The following is a 13414-nucleotide window of genomic DNA, read 5'->3' as shown; positions in this document are numbered from 1 at the left end:
GCTCCGTGGCATGTGGGATCTTCCCGGACCGGGGCACGAACCCGCGTCCCCCGCAACGGCAGGTGGACTCTCAGCCGCTGCGCCACGAGGGAAGCCCCCAAAGACGTAATTTTATAGCAATCTTAATTGGGATGCACACACTTCCTAGCATCACCTTATAGCATTTCAGAGGAGCCGTGCTCTTACTTTCTCAATAGCTAATTTGTCTGGGATTCTGGAAATCATGTATATGGAAATGAAAGAGCTGGTCTCACAGGTCATGTGAGGACAGGTGCAGCATGCTGGCCCCTCCTTGCTGCCCACACTCACTGACCATCCTTTGCCTTTGCACCTTGGGTGGCAGCAGCAGCAGCTGTCTATGAACAGAGGGTTTCCTTTCCTCTGTCACAGCTGACTCTAGGTGTGTGGGCTTGATCTGGGGACAGGCTCAGGGTGGCGGCTACAAAGCCTCCAGACACTAGATTGTTTGGTCTTGTCCTGTCTTTTGGATGGTGGTATCCGTTTTTTGTCCTAGACAGATGCCCCCTGCCCCAGGGGGCCCCCAGGTGGGATGCAGAATTGCAGGTGGATGGATCATAGCCTCACAGCTCTGTGAGGGCACCTCGGTGTCACAGATGGGCGTGGGGGCTGGGGACTACCTCCTCAGGCTGCCCCCAAATCCTTAAAGATGCAGCCTGGTCCAGGGGACACGCTTTCAGTGTGACTTGGTCACCTTGGTTTGTCAAGAGGGGAGTAATGGAGGGCGTATTTGGGGAAAGCAGAAAAGGGCCACAAGGTCACTTCTTGCTAATTCCACGCTCTTGTGTCTCCAGCCGTGGCTGTATGTGACTCCATGGAAGCACCTACTGTAGAAGGTCAGCTTTACCACTTACATCCAAGGCCATCAGCGGGGCTTCCCCAAAGTTTACACGCTACCACAATAAACAATGTTCCAAACCAAGAGATTTCTTTTAGTCACTTACCGTAAAAGGCTCCTGTACCAAATGGCCTAGAAACATAAACACATTTCCAAAGCCGTGGGGCCGATGATATTGAAAAAGTCAAAAAAGTAACTGCACCCGTCACACTACAGAAAACCACTAGTTTAGCAGGAATCCCCTGGCTCGGCAGCTGGCAGAAACCGGCACCCCGTGAAGGGGCTGGAAGCCATACGTACCACTGACAGTTTCTTTACTAACGGGTTTTGTAAAGAGTGATCATTTCACTCTGGCTTTTAAACCAAATGACATACTTTTGCTGAATCCTTCAAATAATTCAACTCAATGATTTGAAATAAATTCTAAATTCTTTAAGTAGACAGCACATTTGAAAAGCAGGTCTGAACCAAAAACAACCTACACGTCAGAAACCAGCCGAACCCCTGGGCACTGCACACAGCGGGGAGACGCAAGCCATCAATTTTCCGGTCCCGGGGGAGACACACCATCGTGCGTCACAAACACATTCCACTAAACAGTAAATAACACGCTATCTGAAACCGCGCTTACCAGGCAGTTGAAGATACTTGGGGAATTTGAAAGCTTGTCATTGTGACATATTTCCCTTCCCAGGGAACTTTAGGAAAAGTTATCATCTGGACCTGAATCATATGCACAACTGATTTAACCCCACCTGTGTAAGAATATTCAAAATGTACATGAACCGGGCCAGGGTGTGGAAAAGACGCAGGGAGCACAGAGCTGCGTCCAGAATGTGCCCTGTGGTTGAGGCCAGGATATGGCCGCTGAAGACTCATAATTTGCAGAAGCATTTAAGTGCTTTCTGATGTGAAAAATTACACTATGTATACGAAAGGGAAGGTCAAAAGGGACTGATTTTGGCAGGTCCTCTGGAGCCTGGCCTCTTACTAGTTAGGCAGCGTCTACTAAATACAAGTGCCCAGAAGCAGCTGGAAGCTTGAGGAGTCCTTGGGCTTACTGACAACAATCTTCCCCAAAAGGACAAAAGTGCCAAGACGATGCTGGTGTCCATGCACCCGAGTGAAGAGCTCTGAGCGAGGGGCACACAGGCCCAGGCTGGGAGGCAGCTTTGGAAGAAGCCACGAGGGCGAGGCTTCCCCTAGAGTGGGCGCAGTTTGCAAAGCGGCTCAGAAGTGAATGACCAGGACTCACGGAACATTCCAGACCCTGAGTGCAGATCCCCAACTTCCGCTGAAACCTTTTCCCCCTGGATCTCAGTGGCAGAACAGAGTGACCCAGGGACCGAGGCCTGAACCATGGCGGGAGCCAGGTGCCTGGGCACCTGAGGGCCGAGGGGGCTTGGAATCATATGATGGCCAAAAGCTTCATGCAAACACCCGTGTTGGTTTCAGAGTCAGTGCTGAGTCACGGAAGAAGTCTTTCAGGTGATGAAAACCGAGACTAATGCTTTGACATTATTTCAATGCCAAGTGTTCAGAGTTTGGGGCCAGTCGCACGGGAAAACGAATAAAACTGGGTGATACAAGCAGACGTCCCCACTCCTTTGGAGCTAGCTGAGACCTCCCTCCTGCACGAGTTCAAAACGCATCCAGTAATGGCCGGAGTGCTGCTTCTCTTGTTCCTCAGGAAGCTCATCTTGTTTTTAAAATTATATACATATATCCAAAGATCACAGAGATTGGCTTAGCTGACAACCAGGGTGTGAACATAACAATAAAGAGATGACGCTTGATTTCCTTTCCTGGAGCCCTTGGTCCCCAATGAAGACACTTGGTGTCCATCCCCTGCGGCCCACGCAAGTGTCCTTTGACCCCAAAAGTGACTGTCTAAGCAGAGGATATGGGGGAGCAGAAAAACAGAGGCCTGGGCGATTGGGTGGGAGGTACCTTGCTCCAGCACCGCAGGGAGCCCCCGGTCCCGCCAAGCTGCTGCCCCTGGTCTCCTTCACCCGCGGAAGGAGACCCCACCCTCCACCCAGACTGCCTTCCTGTCTTGGGAAGGACACTGCTTACCCTTCCCTGCATTGTTTCCAGAAAGTTCTGTGGTGTCTGCTTGGTACCAGTTAAAATGACAATATACCTGGGCCCTGGTCAGCGAAACAGTTTTGTGAGGGGTGCACAGTAGAAAAAGGCCAAAGGTGTTGAAATAAAAGGAATAATGTACCCACTTAGGACTAATTCTGTAGGCTTGTGTCTCCACAGGCACCCTGACCCCTGGCTGCCAGCCCTGCCTCCACTTCCTGTCTCCCTTCCTCTCCCACCGTCTTTCACCAGGAAGCCACAGGGCAAGGGTGGAAGAGGTGAGAACGGGCACCGGTTCTGAGTCAAGACTGCATCTTCCTCCATCACCGCGAACACTTGTTACTGCAAAAGGACTTCTTCTAAGGCGCATTTTTTTAAAGAGAAAATACGCACAGTGCAAACGTCCTGACAGCTGCTCGGGGATTCCTGCCGCAGGCCTGGGGTGTCCCATGATGGGGGCTGATAAATGGGCACCCGGTACAGGACCGAAGGCACTGCTAGGCTGGGATGAGGGCCATTCCCGCCGGGACACGGGAACCACGTTGGCTCAGGAAGTGGCCTCGTGGGTCCTGTTTTAGATTCGCTTTCCTCCTTCCCTGCCTCGTGCCTCCCACCTCCCCCTTCTGGGAACTTGGACACACAGACCCAATTTTACCCCTTTACGTAGAACTCAGTAGGAAAGGGACCACAGACCGGGCCTTCCGGGAGGGGAAAGCGGGAACCACCATTCCCCGCCCCCGGCTTGAAAGGAAGGGGCGGAGTTCCCTCCCTCCTGTGCTGTGGCCACAGGTAAACCGTAACAAGCAAACCTGGATGGAGAACGTATTCTCCTGGGGCCACAGGAAGTCACACGGGCAACATCTCACCAGGGCATCACCCACTTTGCAGATGAGAAGCCTGATGTGGGAGTGAAATTACTTTGCCCAAAGTCACTAAGCAAGGCAGACACGGAGCTGGACCTCCAGCCCGGGGCTACCAGACGCACAACCCACCGCCCACCCAGCGCCACCTTCACCTCCGTGCTCTGTCCACTCCTCAGGGCCCCCAAAGCAAGGCTAGGGGTGAACGTGGCCCCGGGGAGGCCAGGGGAGGGGAGAGGACATCCAGGGTAGACCCGGGGCACCCAGAGCACGTTCTGCTAAGACAGACCTGGGACCTCCCGCCCTCTGTTTAGGGGTTGGACCCATCCTTGGATCAGTCAATAGAGTCACAGTGATCCCTTCTCTTTCTCCACCACCTAATCATCCCTCGAGAAAGATGCGCAGGAAAGCATGTGGCCACCTACCGATTCCTCTTGGTTCTCACGTGTGGGTCTTCCCTGCCGTCTTCGGAACTGGATCCATCGCCGGGCTTGGCTGAAAGAAAGCCAAGGTCACCTGTTAACACGGAGCCTGTGGCTTTGACAAACCGTTGGGAAGCATCACTTTCGAGCAGACTCATCTTGAAATTAAGAAAACAGACTTCCCTTAAAGATGGACCTCAAATCCTGTAACTACGCTCTCAGGGTGCACCCCTTTCATATTTCAGCAGAAGAGAAATCTGATGTGCTTTGGTGCAGAGAAGTCATCTCTAGCTGCTGGCTGTGTAGAGGCTGCTGGACCTTCCAGAAGGGCTGGAAGAGGAAGGGGCGTCCCCACCCCTCACAGGACTTAGGCCCTGGACCAGCTCTGCTAGCCACGCTGCCTTCACGTCCTTGTGCTTGAACCACAGACCCGGACTCCCCGCTTTGTCTCCTGCAATGAACAACCCGATTTCTCCTGCATGCGGCGTGCCCACCACTGCTGTCTACAAGTCTCCTTTCTAAAAGCTAAATTGATTTTGAAGTCGGGTCCCCTACTTACATCCTGAAGAGGCTGGCCCTATAAATGTTAGATGAGCTTTCGGAATGAAAAAGTAAAAAGGTGCTTTGGTGTTTCATATCTGTCTCCAAAAGGAAAGAGGAAAAATGAGTATAAAGATGGTTCTAGAGCATCATTGTTTCGGTGCTGACAGGTTGAATGAGGTCCAAACACTCCCTGGCATCACAACGGCCTCCTCGCCTGCTTTTTATTCTGTGTCTGTCATCCCCAAGAAACCACTTTCTCATAACCACGTCCTGTGTGGGCACAGGGGCAAGGTTCTGGGCTCTGCAGTGCGTGACCCATGTCCTCACCCGCTGCCCCCGTCCCCCAGGACTGCTTGAACCCACGTCCTTCCTGAGGACGCTCTGTAATGAGCTCATAATGAATGTGAAGCTTATGGGAAAAAATATGAATTTCCACGACTGCAAAGCCCTCCACACCTTTTCTTTCTATAAAACCTGACGATTCTCCATTCGCGCGGTTTGAAATCCCAGCAGTGCCCCCTGCTCCGGCTCCAACCCCCATCTACTCTCCGGTTCGCTTTCGGTGCATAGCGTGGGGCTGCAGCGAGCTGAGAGGGTTGGGTTCTGGTGGCCTCTTCCCACCGACGGCCCATCCACAGCGGGTCCTGCCCAGTACAGCATTGTGGGACCAGTGGGCGCTCCCTCGGCGAGAGCCCAAGCCCAGGTGGGCCTTTCGGGGCTCTCCAGTGGGGCTCTCCCCACCTTGGCTCCAGTGACACGTGGGGCTGGATGATGGGGCGTCCCGTGCACCATAGGGTATTGGCAGCATCCCTGGTCTCTGACCCCCAGACGCCCGGCACCCCTCCCAGTACTGATAACCACAGATGTCTCCAGTAGTTGCCAAGTGTCCCCCAAGGGACAGAGCCTCACCCCACCCCCTGTCCCGATGAGAACCAGTGGTCTAGAGAGAGACCTTTGCGGTGACCGAGCTGACGGCAGGGGACGGGCTTTCTTCTTCACTCCCATGCTCTCTCCCCACGTGCCCATACGTGGCGCCGACAGTCAATCCCCTCTCTGCTGTGCCCCCAGAAGGCACACTTACCTCCCCGGCTCCTGCCCGGCTCTCCACCTCCGTGTCCCACGGGCCCCTCATCTCAGCACATTCCACCTGGATCCACCCTCGCTCCCACTCTCCCGTCTCAGCCTCCAGTCCGCCGACACCCCTCCACGTAGGATCTGCGACTCTCCCTTACGATGCCCCTCCTGGCCCCCACTGGCTCTGGCTGGTTTTTGAAGAAGGAGTGGGTTGTGTTTGCTTGTCCTTCAGGCGGATACGCAGAGACATCATCATCAAGACATTTACTAAGGTGTAGACGAGGCAGCCCTTCCCCACACCCCACACAGGACACACTCGGGAAGACCAAAGGCAAGCCAGGAAAACTGAAGAAATACTGTTTTTACATGAGGTCACACAATTATAAAGATGTTGGTTATTTTCTAGGGTGTTTTTGTTTATTTTGAAGAATTCTATCACGAGTGAAGTTTCCTGATCAAGATTCAAAATTCAGAAGTCATAAAGGAAAACACAAATTTACTGCCTTTAAAAATACAAGACCAAAGGAATGTCAGGAAAAACGGTGGAATAGGGGACTCTCGGGTCCGTCCCTCCACCAAAAGAGCTGCTGAACTGGAAAAGTGATGGGAGTCAAGTATTTGAGAACTCTGGAAGCTTCAACATCAAGGGCAGTGCTGGCTGCGGGGAGAGGCTGCTGTCCTTCAGCTGACCTCAGAGACAACGGAACAGAAACTTCAGTTTGGGGACTGAAAGTGACAAGGAGTACACACATAAAAGCTAGTTTGGGGGCTTCCCTGGTGGTCCAGTGGCTGAGACTCTGTACTCCCAATGCAGGGGGTCCGGATTTGATCCCCGATCAGGGAACTAGAGCCCGCATGCCGCAACAAAGACCCAGTGCAGCCGAGTAAATAAATAAATATTTTCACAAACTAGTTTGGAAAAGTCACAAATGGGTGGCTCCAACCCTCAACAAGCAGGAATCAGAAACCCTTGAGGAGTAGGAGAACCACGTTGCCAGTGTTGCCACGTCATCACACTCAGAAAGTCCAGATCTCGACCAAAACTACAAAGCATGCAAAGAAATAAGAAAGAAAGTATGGTCCATTCATATGAAAAAAAAAGAATTTGACAGCAACCATCTCTGAAAAAGCCCAAGTACCAAAATTCACTCAAAATGGCTGAAAGAGCTAAACTTAAGAGCTAAAACTATGCAAATCTCAGACAAAAACGTAGGGGCTAAAAGCCATGATGCTGGATTCGAAAATGGTCTCTTAGATATGACACCAAAACACTGGCAATAAAAGAAAAAAAATAGATAAACTGGACTTAATAAAAAATTTTAAATTTCTTGCATAAAAGAACACTATCAACAGAGTGAAAAAGCAAACCACAGAATAGGAACCACATTTGCAAATTAAATATCTGATAAGGGATTCATGATATATATAAAACCCCTACAACTCAGCCACAACAACTAAAACAACAACAGCCCAGTTACAAACGGGCAAAGACTTAAATGGACCTTTCTCCAAAGAAGACGCGCAGAAAGCCCACGAAAAGGTGCTCAGCACGGAGTCATTAGGGAAATGGAAACCAAAACCGCAATGAGGTACCACTTCACACACTCTGATGGTAATAAAATAATAATAAGAAGAATTTTAAAAAGGAAGACAAGTGTTGGCAAATAATATGGAGAAGGACGTGGAACCCGTGGGCACTAATGGTGGGAATGAAAGATGGGGCAGCTGCTGTGGTAAAAGGTTTGACCGCTACTCTAAGAGTTCAACATAGAATTACCATGTGAGCCAGAAATTCTACTCCTAGGTATGCACCAAAAAGAACTGAAAACAAGGATTCAAACAGGTATTTGTACGCCAACGTTCATGGCAGCATTATTCACAAGAGCAAACAAGTGGAAACAACCCGAGAGTCCATCAGCAGGTGAACCAATAAACAATGTGTGGTTTACCCTACAATGGAATACTACTCAGCTGTGAAAAGGAATGAAGCATTGACAGGTGCTAGAACATGATGGGCCTTGAAAACGTTATGCTAAGTGAAATGAACCAGACACAAGTGGACAAATACTGCATGACTCCACTGACACGAGGCATATAGAACAGGCTAATCTATAGACATGGGAAGTAGAAGAGAGGTTACCAGGGGAATTATCAATAAACGGTTACAGGGTTTCTGTTTCGGGGGAGGAAAAAGATGGGAAATAATGGTGATGGTTACATAATACTGTGAAGGTATTACTGATAAATGCCTCTGAACTGGGCACTTAAAAATGGTTAAAAAGGCAAACTTCATGATATGCGTGTTTTACCACAGTAAGAAAAAAATTCAAGATCAATTCGTTTTATGGAAAAAGAAATCAAAAGAAAAATATTGGAATCACACTATAGACAAAATATTGATCTCCTTGATTTACAGGACTCTGTATAATTCAATACGGAAGACAAACACACACTTCACAGGAATACAGAACAACACAAATGGCCAATCAACCAGTTGAAAGGTTCAATTTCACTCACAATTAAAGAAATGCCAACTGACACAATGAATGGGTCTAAAAACTTAAGATTGGATGATGTACACTGCTTATGAGAACAGGCAGAGTCTACTAGTGGGCATGTGAACTGGGTGATCTTTTAGGAGGACGATTTAGCAAAATATCTGTCAAAGTAAAATGCATGTACCTTTTGACCTGGCAATTCCAGTAATATGAATTTATACAAGAAAAGTACTCGTAAAAATGCTCCTAAGATAAATATATGTGTACAAAGGTGTTCATATCAGCATTCTGTGTGTGCATGAACAAACAGATGACCTACAAGTCCACCAACTGGAAAGAGTCATGGGTATCCAGCCGAGAGAGGGGGAGAGAGAGAAAGAGAGAGAAGAGAGATGGGCTGTGGGGGGAGCGGGGCTCAGAACACGGGGAGCCGGAAAGATACCCACAATGGTGAAAAGCAGAAAGTGCAACATGTCAATTCCTCAGCTGTCCTACTAAAAATATATTCAATACATACTCACAGACATCTACCTATTTTCAAAATTTATTGTCTTATGCCTTTAACTGGCAAGGAAAGGCATGTACATTTTTTTAAAAAAGGCACTGAGCGGGCTTTCCTGGTGGCGCAGTGGTTGGGAGTCCGCCTGCCGATGCAGGGGACGCAGGCTCGTGCCCCGGTCCAGGAAGATCCCACATGCCGCGGAGCGGCTGGGCCCGTGAGCCATGGCCGCTGAGCCTGTGCGTCCGGAGCCTGTGCTCCACAACAGGAGAGGCCACAGCAGTGAGAGGCCCGCGTACGGCAAAAAAAAAAAAAAAAAAAAGGCACTGAGCATACAGTGAGGCTGGAGCAGGTGGTCAAAGCTCTTCTGAGTCTGTGAGTCAAATGTCTTCCTTTGGGCAAGTGGAGGTGATGACCCCTATTATGTTCGGTCCCCTCTCTCAGAAGGGAAGGCACAATGTCTGGTTAAACTTGCTGGAGAACTGCAGGAGCGGATTTGTTGGGGGAGGGCATGTTTGCATTCAGAGGAGAACCCTGGTATGCGGCATACACCTGTGCCCCAGGCAGATGCAACTTGGAAGAGTCCAGGGCTGTAGTTGCCCCCGGGGACCTAGGAACAGTGGCGCTCCGGCCTGTGAACTGCGCGAGTCCAAAGTCACTCCTTAATGGCAGGTGCTGGTCACCAAGGCTGGGGTCGCGTCCATCACCTGAGCGGGCTCCGCTCCTCCGCTTCCGGACTCACTAGCTTTTTCCAGGGGAGCCGTATGCCCTTAACACAGATGAGCTTCCACCTTAACACACGTGAGCAAAGCACGTGACCTGAGATCTTCAGGAAGTTCTAGGGGCGTCTGCAAACATCTGGCTGAAAAGACTGACAGTGGGTCAAATAGCCTTGATATTCAAGAAATGCACAGTCTGCTCAGCGGAACAAGACCTCAAAGTTTCTCCACCCCTGGAAATGCTCACAGCCCACAAGGAGTGCTGGCCCGAGATGGGGCTGTCATAGCAGTGGGATGGCCCCTCCGGCCGAAGTTCGGTCCTTTCACCGGGGTGTCTGCAAACAAGGCAGTCTGGGAACCTAGCAGACAAAATGATGCAGTGCTTCCGTCCTGGTCTCTGCGAGTCATCGACCCTTAGTGGGTCGCCTGCCCAGTGAGGCAGCGCTGAGCTGAAACCTTCGTCAGCTCCTGAGACTGTGAGCTGGGAACCCTGCCGAGCGAACGTGTGCTCTGCCCACCTGGTTCATTCATTGTGCAAAGAGGAGGCGTAGGCCAGGCTGCCAGGTGGCATCGGGCTGTGGACGGAACACAGGTCCCAGGTGATGGTCAGAGTTCCTCCCAAACAGCCAGGGCAGATGACTTCTGCAGGGGGAGAGCCCCTCTCACCCACCTGAGTCCTCGCGGATGAACAACGAGGCACCTGTTTGCCACTTTGGAGAACACCCAGCATCTGCGTTTTCAGCAGTCCTGGGTCTTCTGGAGTACCGGGCACCTGGTCCCACTGTGTGGTGGAGATCAGTGCACCGTCCCTGGGCAAACAGTGCTCGGGAACGTGACCCGTTCACAAGTCCTAGCTGGGATTACTCACAGGGACGGTTTCATGTCCTCCTTGGTGAAATGCATGTCATTGTCCATGTACATTTGTCTTGAATATAAACGACTGAAATGTTTACAGAGCAACTGAAGCCAAGTGACTTCCTGCCACGTGGAAGCGCCAGGCTCCCCGCACCTGACTGTCCTGTGTCAGGCGCAGGGAGCAAAACGATTTCCAGAAGCTCCTTTTTATCGTATGCTCGTAAGATGCCCGGCGAGGCCGCCCCTCCTTAGCTAGATCTGGAGTCAGACCCTCTGGGGGGCAAACCCTGGTCCCGCACTGGATAGAAGTGTGACCTTGAGCATGTCAGTTGGTCTCCTTTCTTTAATTCCCTCTTCTGTAAAACAGGTATAAAGATGATGGATTGCAGAATAATGGTCTCCAAAGATGTCCACAACCTGATCCCTGGACCTGTGAATACATTAGGTTGCTTGGCGAGGGGGATGAAGGTTCCTAACCGGTCGACCTTGAGACGGGTGGTGAGCCTAAGCCATCCAGAGGGGCCCAGTGTCATCACAAGGACCCTGAAAAGTGGAAGAGGGAGGCGGACGACTCAGCCAGAGAAAAGGGCTGAAGATGCATTGCTGCTGCTTTGGAGCGGGTGGGCAGGGCCATGGAGCCCAGGAAACCAGGTGGCCTCTTGAAGCCGGAAGAGGCAGGGGAACGAGTTCTCTCCTAGTGCCTCCGGAAAGAATGCAGGTCCAACAACAGCAGTGAGACGTAAGCTGGGCTTCTGAGCTCCAGGACTGGAAGGTAATACATTGGTGTTGGTTTACGCCACTGAGTTTGTGATGATGTGTTACAGCAGCAAAAGGAAGCTGAGACAGATGGTGCCCACCTCCTGCGGCTGCGGTGAGCATGAGGAAACAAGCGCCCCTTTTCCCTTCAGGTTCCCTCCCTGCTCCCCCCTCAGCACTTCTCGCCCCCCCCAATGCTCCCTGCCCCCCGCCCCAGCCCCGCTTCCTGTCCTCCTCATCCACTGGGAGGCACCCAAGGGAGACGAAAGGCAGGAGAGAGGGGCTGGGAGACACTCCTCCTAATCTCTGTCCCCGCCTCCTGTCTCCCCCACCCCAGAGGATGGGCCCACAGGCGTTTCATCTGATCGCCCTCTGGTACACCCCACCAGACTGCGCCAAACCCTCCCAGCAGAAGGGACGGAACCCGCTGTGGACGGTGCAGGGGACCAGGCAGCAGGTGCCTCAGCCAGACTGCAGGGAGATTTCTACCTCGGACAAGAAAAGAGGTCGTCTGCCATTGCAGTCAACGAAGAATGTTTGTCTGACCGCTGACAAGCCATGAGCCACAGCAGCTGTCCTGATGGTGGGCCCTGAGGGGACTTCAGGATGGAGAAAAGCAGGATACCGGCCCTAGATAGTTGAGATGCATATCTAAGGAATGATTTCAATGAGCCCAGACTCTGGGATCTTCCCACAGAAAAGCACTGGAATCATTCACTTGAGATGTCTGGTTTTTATGATTAGCTGTAATCTTTGATGTTCCATTAAATGTGTGTGTCGTTTTTGTTTTTCCTCAACAAAACCTCCTACATACGCTGGCTCCTTCCCTGGCCTCTTTGGAGCAGATCCTCAGAGCCATCTGAGAGGCTGTCCCCCTGGCTTTCAGTCCTCAGTAGGTCCCCGAATAAAACGTTAACTCACAACTTTCAGTTTTCCTTCAGTCTACACTCCCCATCGCTCAGAAGAGAGGTCTTTGGTGCTGCAGGTAAATACCGTGGAGGAACTGAGCCGCTAAGAGATCTGAGAAACGCTGAAGCTGGCGGAAGAACACGCATGGGTGTGGTACCCTCCACGCTGCAGAGCCTGTAGCAGCCCCGAGAGCATCAGGACAGAGAACGGATGCGGGGTGAAGGCGGTACTTCTCGTTTCACGTTAGCTCAACGGGCCCTTATTCCCAACTAACAGTGTGTCTGCCAGAGACCTAAACAATCTGGATGTGCTGCAAGATAATTAGGAAATAATTCAGGCCTTCATCTGAGCCTCTCAGCAATGAAAACAGAATGGAGAAAAAGGCGAATTTTCCCTTAGTTCCTGAATGATGAACTGCTTAGCACTTTTGGCATCCCGGTATCCTTTTCCCCGTAGTTGTCTGACACTCTTAGCTCTCCCTTCCACAGCTGACATTCCTAGTACACACACACACACACACACACACACACACACACACACACACACACGCCCCTTCAAACCTACTAGCAGTTAAACGTGGCAGTGATTTTGTCAAATTCATTTATTTCATTTGTCTATTGAAAAATAATCAATATCAACTGGAATGTTTAATGCTTCCATTTCAGGAGAGAAACAGGCTTTAATACTCAAATCTATAATGACTCAGAGTTGAACAAAATGTGAAAAACAAAATTCTACACTGAGAACAATCTCTTCTAGAGCTGGTTCTTATAAAAATTAGGGTCAAATCATTGGGTGAATCATGATGGATGACCAGCCAGGGAAAAACGCCCCTTGCTGGTGGCCTGAGGTCACCCACTCTGCCTGCTCTTTGCTAATTAGTCCTCCAGAAATACCTCCTGTCCTCTTTCGCAGCAAACAGAACAATTGAGGTGAGTGGCTCTCAGGAAATTAGAAGTAATGCATTTAAATGCCAATTCTACTCCGCAAGGGCAAGTTGAGAATTGAGGTCATTTGCATACCTTTAAGATTCAGGTTAAAATACACTGGTTTAAGGCAGTGTCTTCCTCTTTTTCTAAGAGTAAGTAAGGTTACAGCTCATTTTGTAACTGCTTGTAAGTTTACAATCGCACATCTATCGAGATAGAGTAGTTAAGGGGCCGCCATTATAAAGGCGGCACACAAAATGACTTGATATGTTAAATCTATGAGAATCAGGTATTTCCGGTTGTGTCTGTTAGATTTAAGGTTCCATTCTCCACCTTTTTAAGTGTAAAATGAGATTCAGGTCAGCAGAGTGAAGTGGAGCCATGATCTATGATCCAGATAATTCAATTA

At 50.5% G+C, this 13414-nt stretch overlaps 1 protein-coding gene across 1 annotated transcript in view; it reads right to left on the bottom strand.

The window, feature by feature from the left end:
• Window positions 1–13414, bottom strand: part of TCERG1L (transcription elongation regulator 1 like) — a 192676-nt gene that overhangs the window by 37428 nt on the left and 141834 nt on the right. Inside the window, exon 8 of the mRNA XM_079899219.1 lies at window positions 4227–4296. Coding sequence (XP_079755345.1) covers window positions 4227–4296 — 70 coding nt within the window. The remainder of the gene's footprint in view (window positions 1–4226; window positions 4297–13414) is intronic.

Source organism: Stenella coeruleoalba (genome assembly GCF_951394435.1).
Source record: "Stenella coeruleoalba genome assembly, chromosome: 16".
Classification (NCBI taxonomy): domain Eukaryota; kingdom Metazoa; phylum Chordata; class Mammalia; order Artiodactyla; family Delphinidae; genus Stenella; species Stenella coeruleoalba.
Note: the sequence above shows the minus strand (reverse complement) of the source record. Positions and strands in the feature narration are given on the sequence as shown.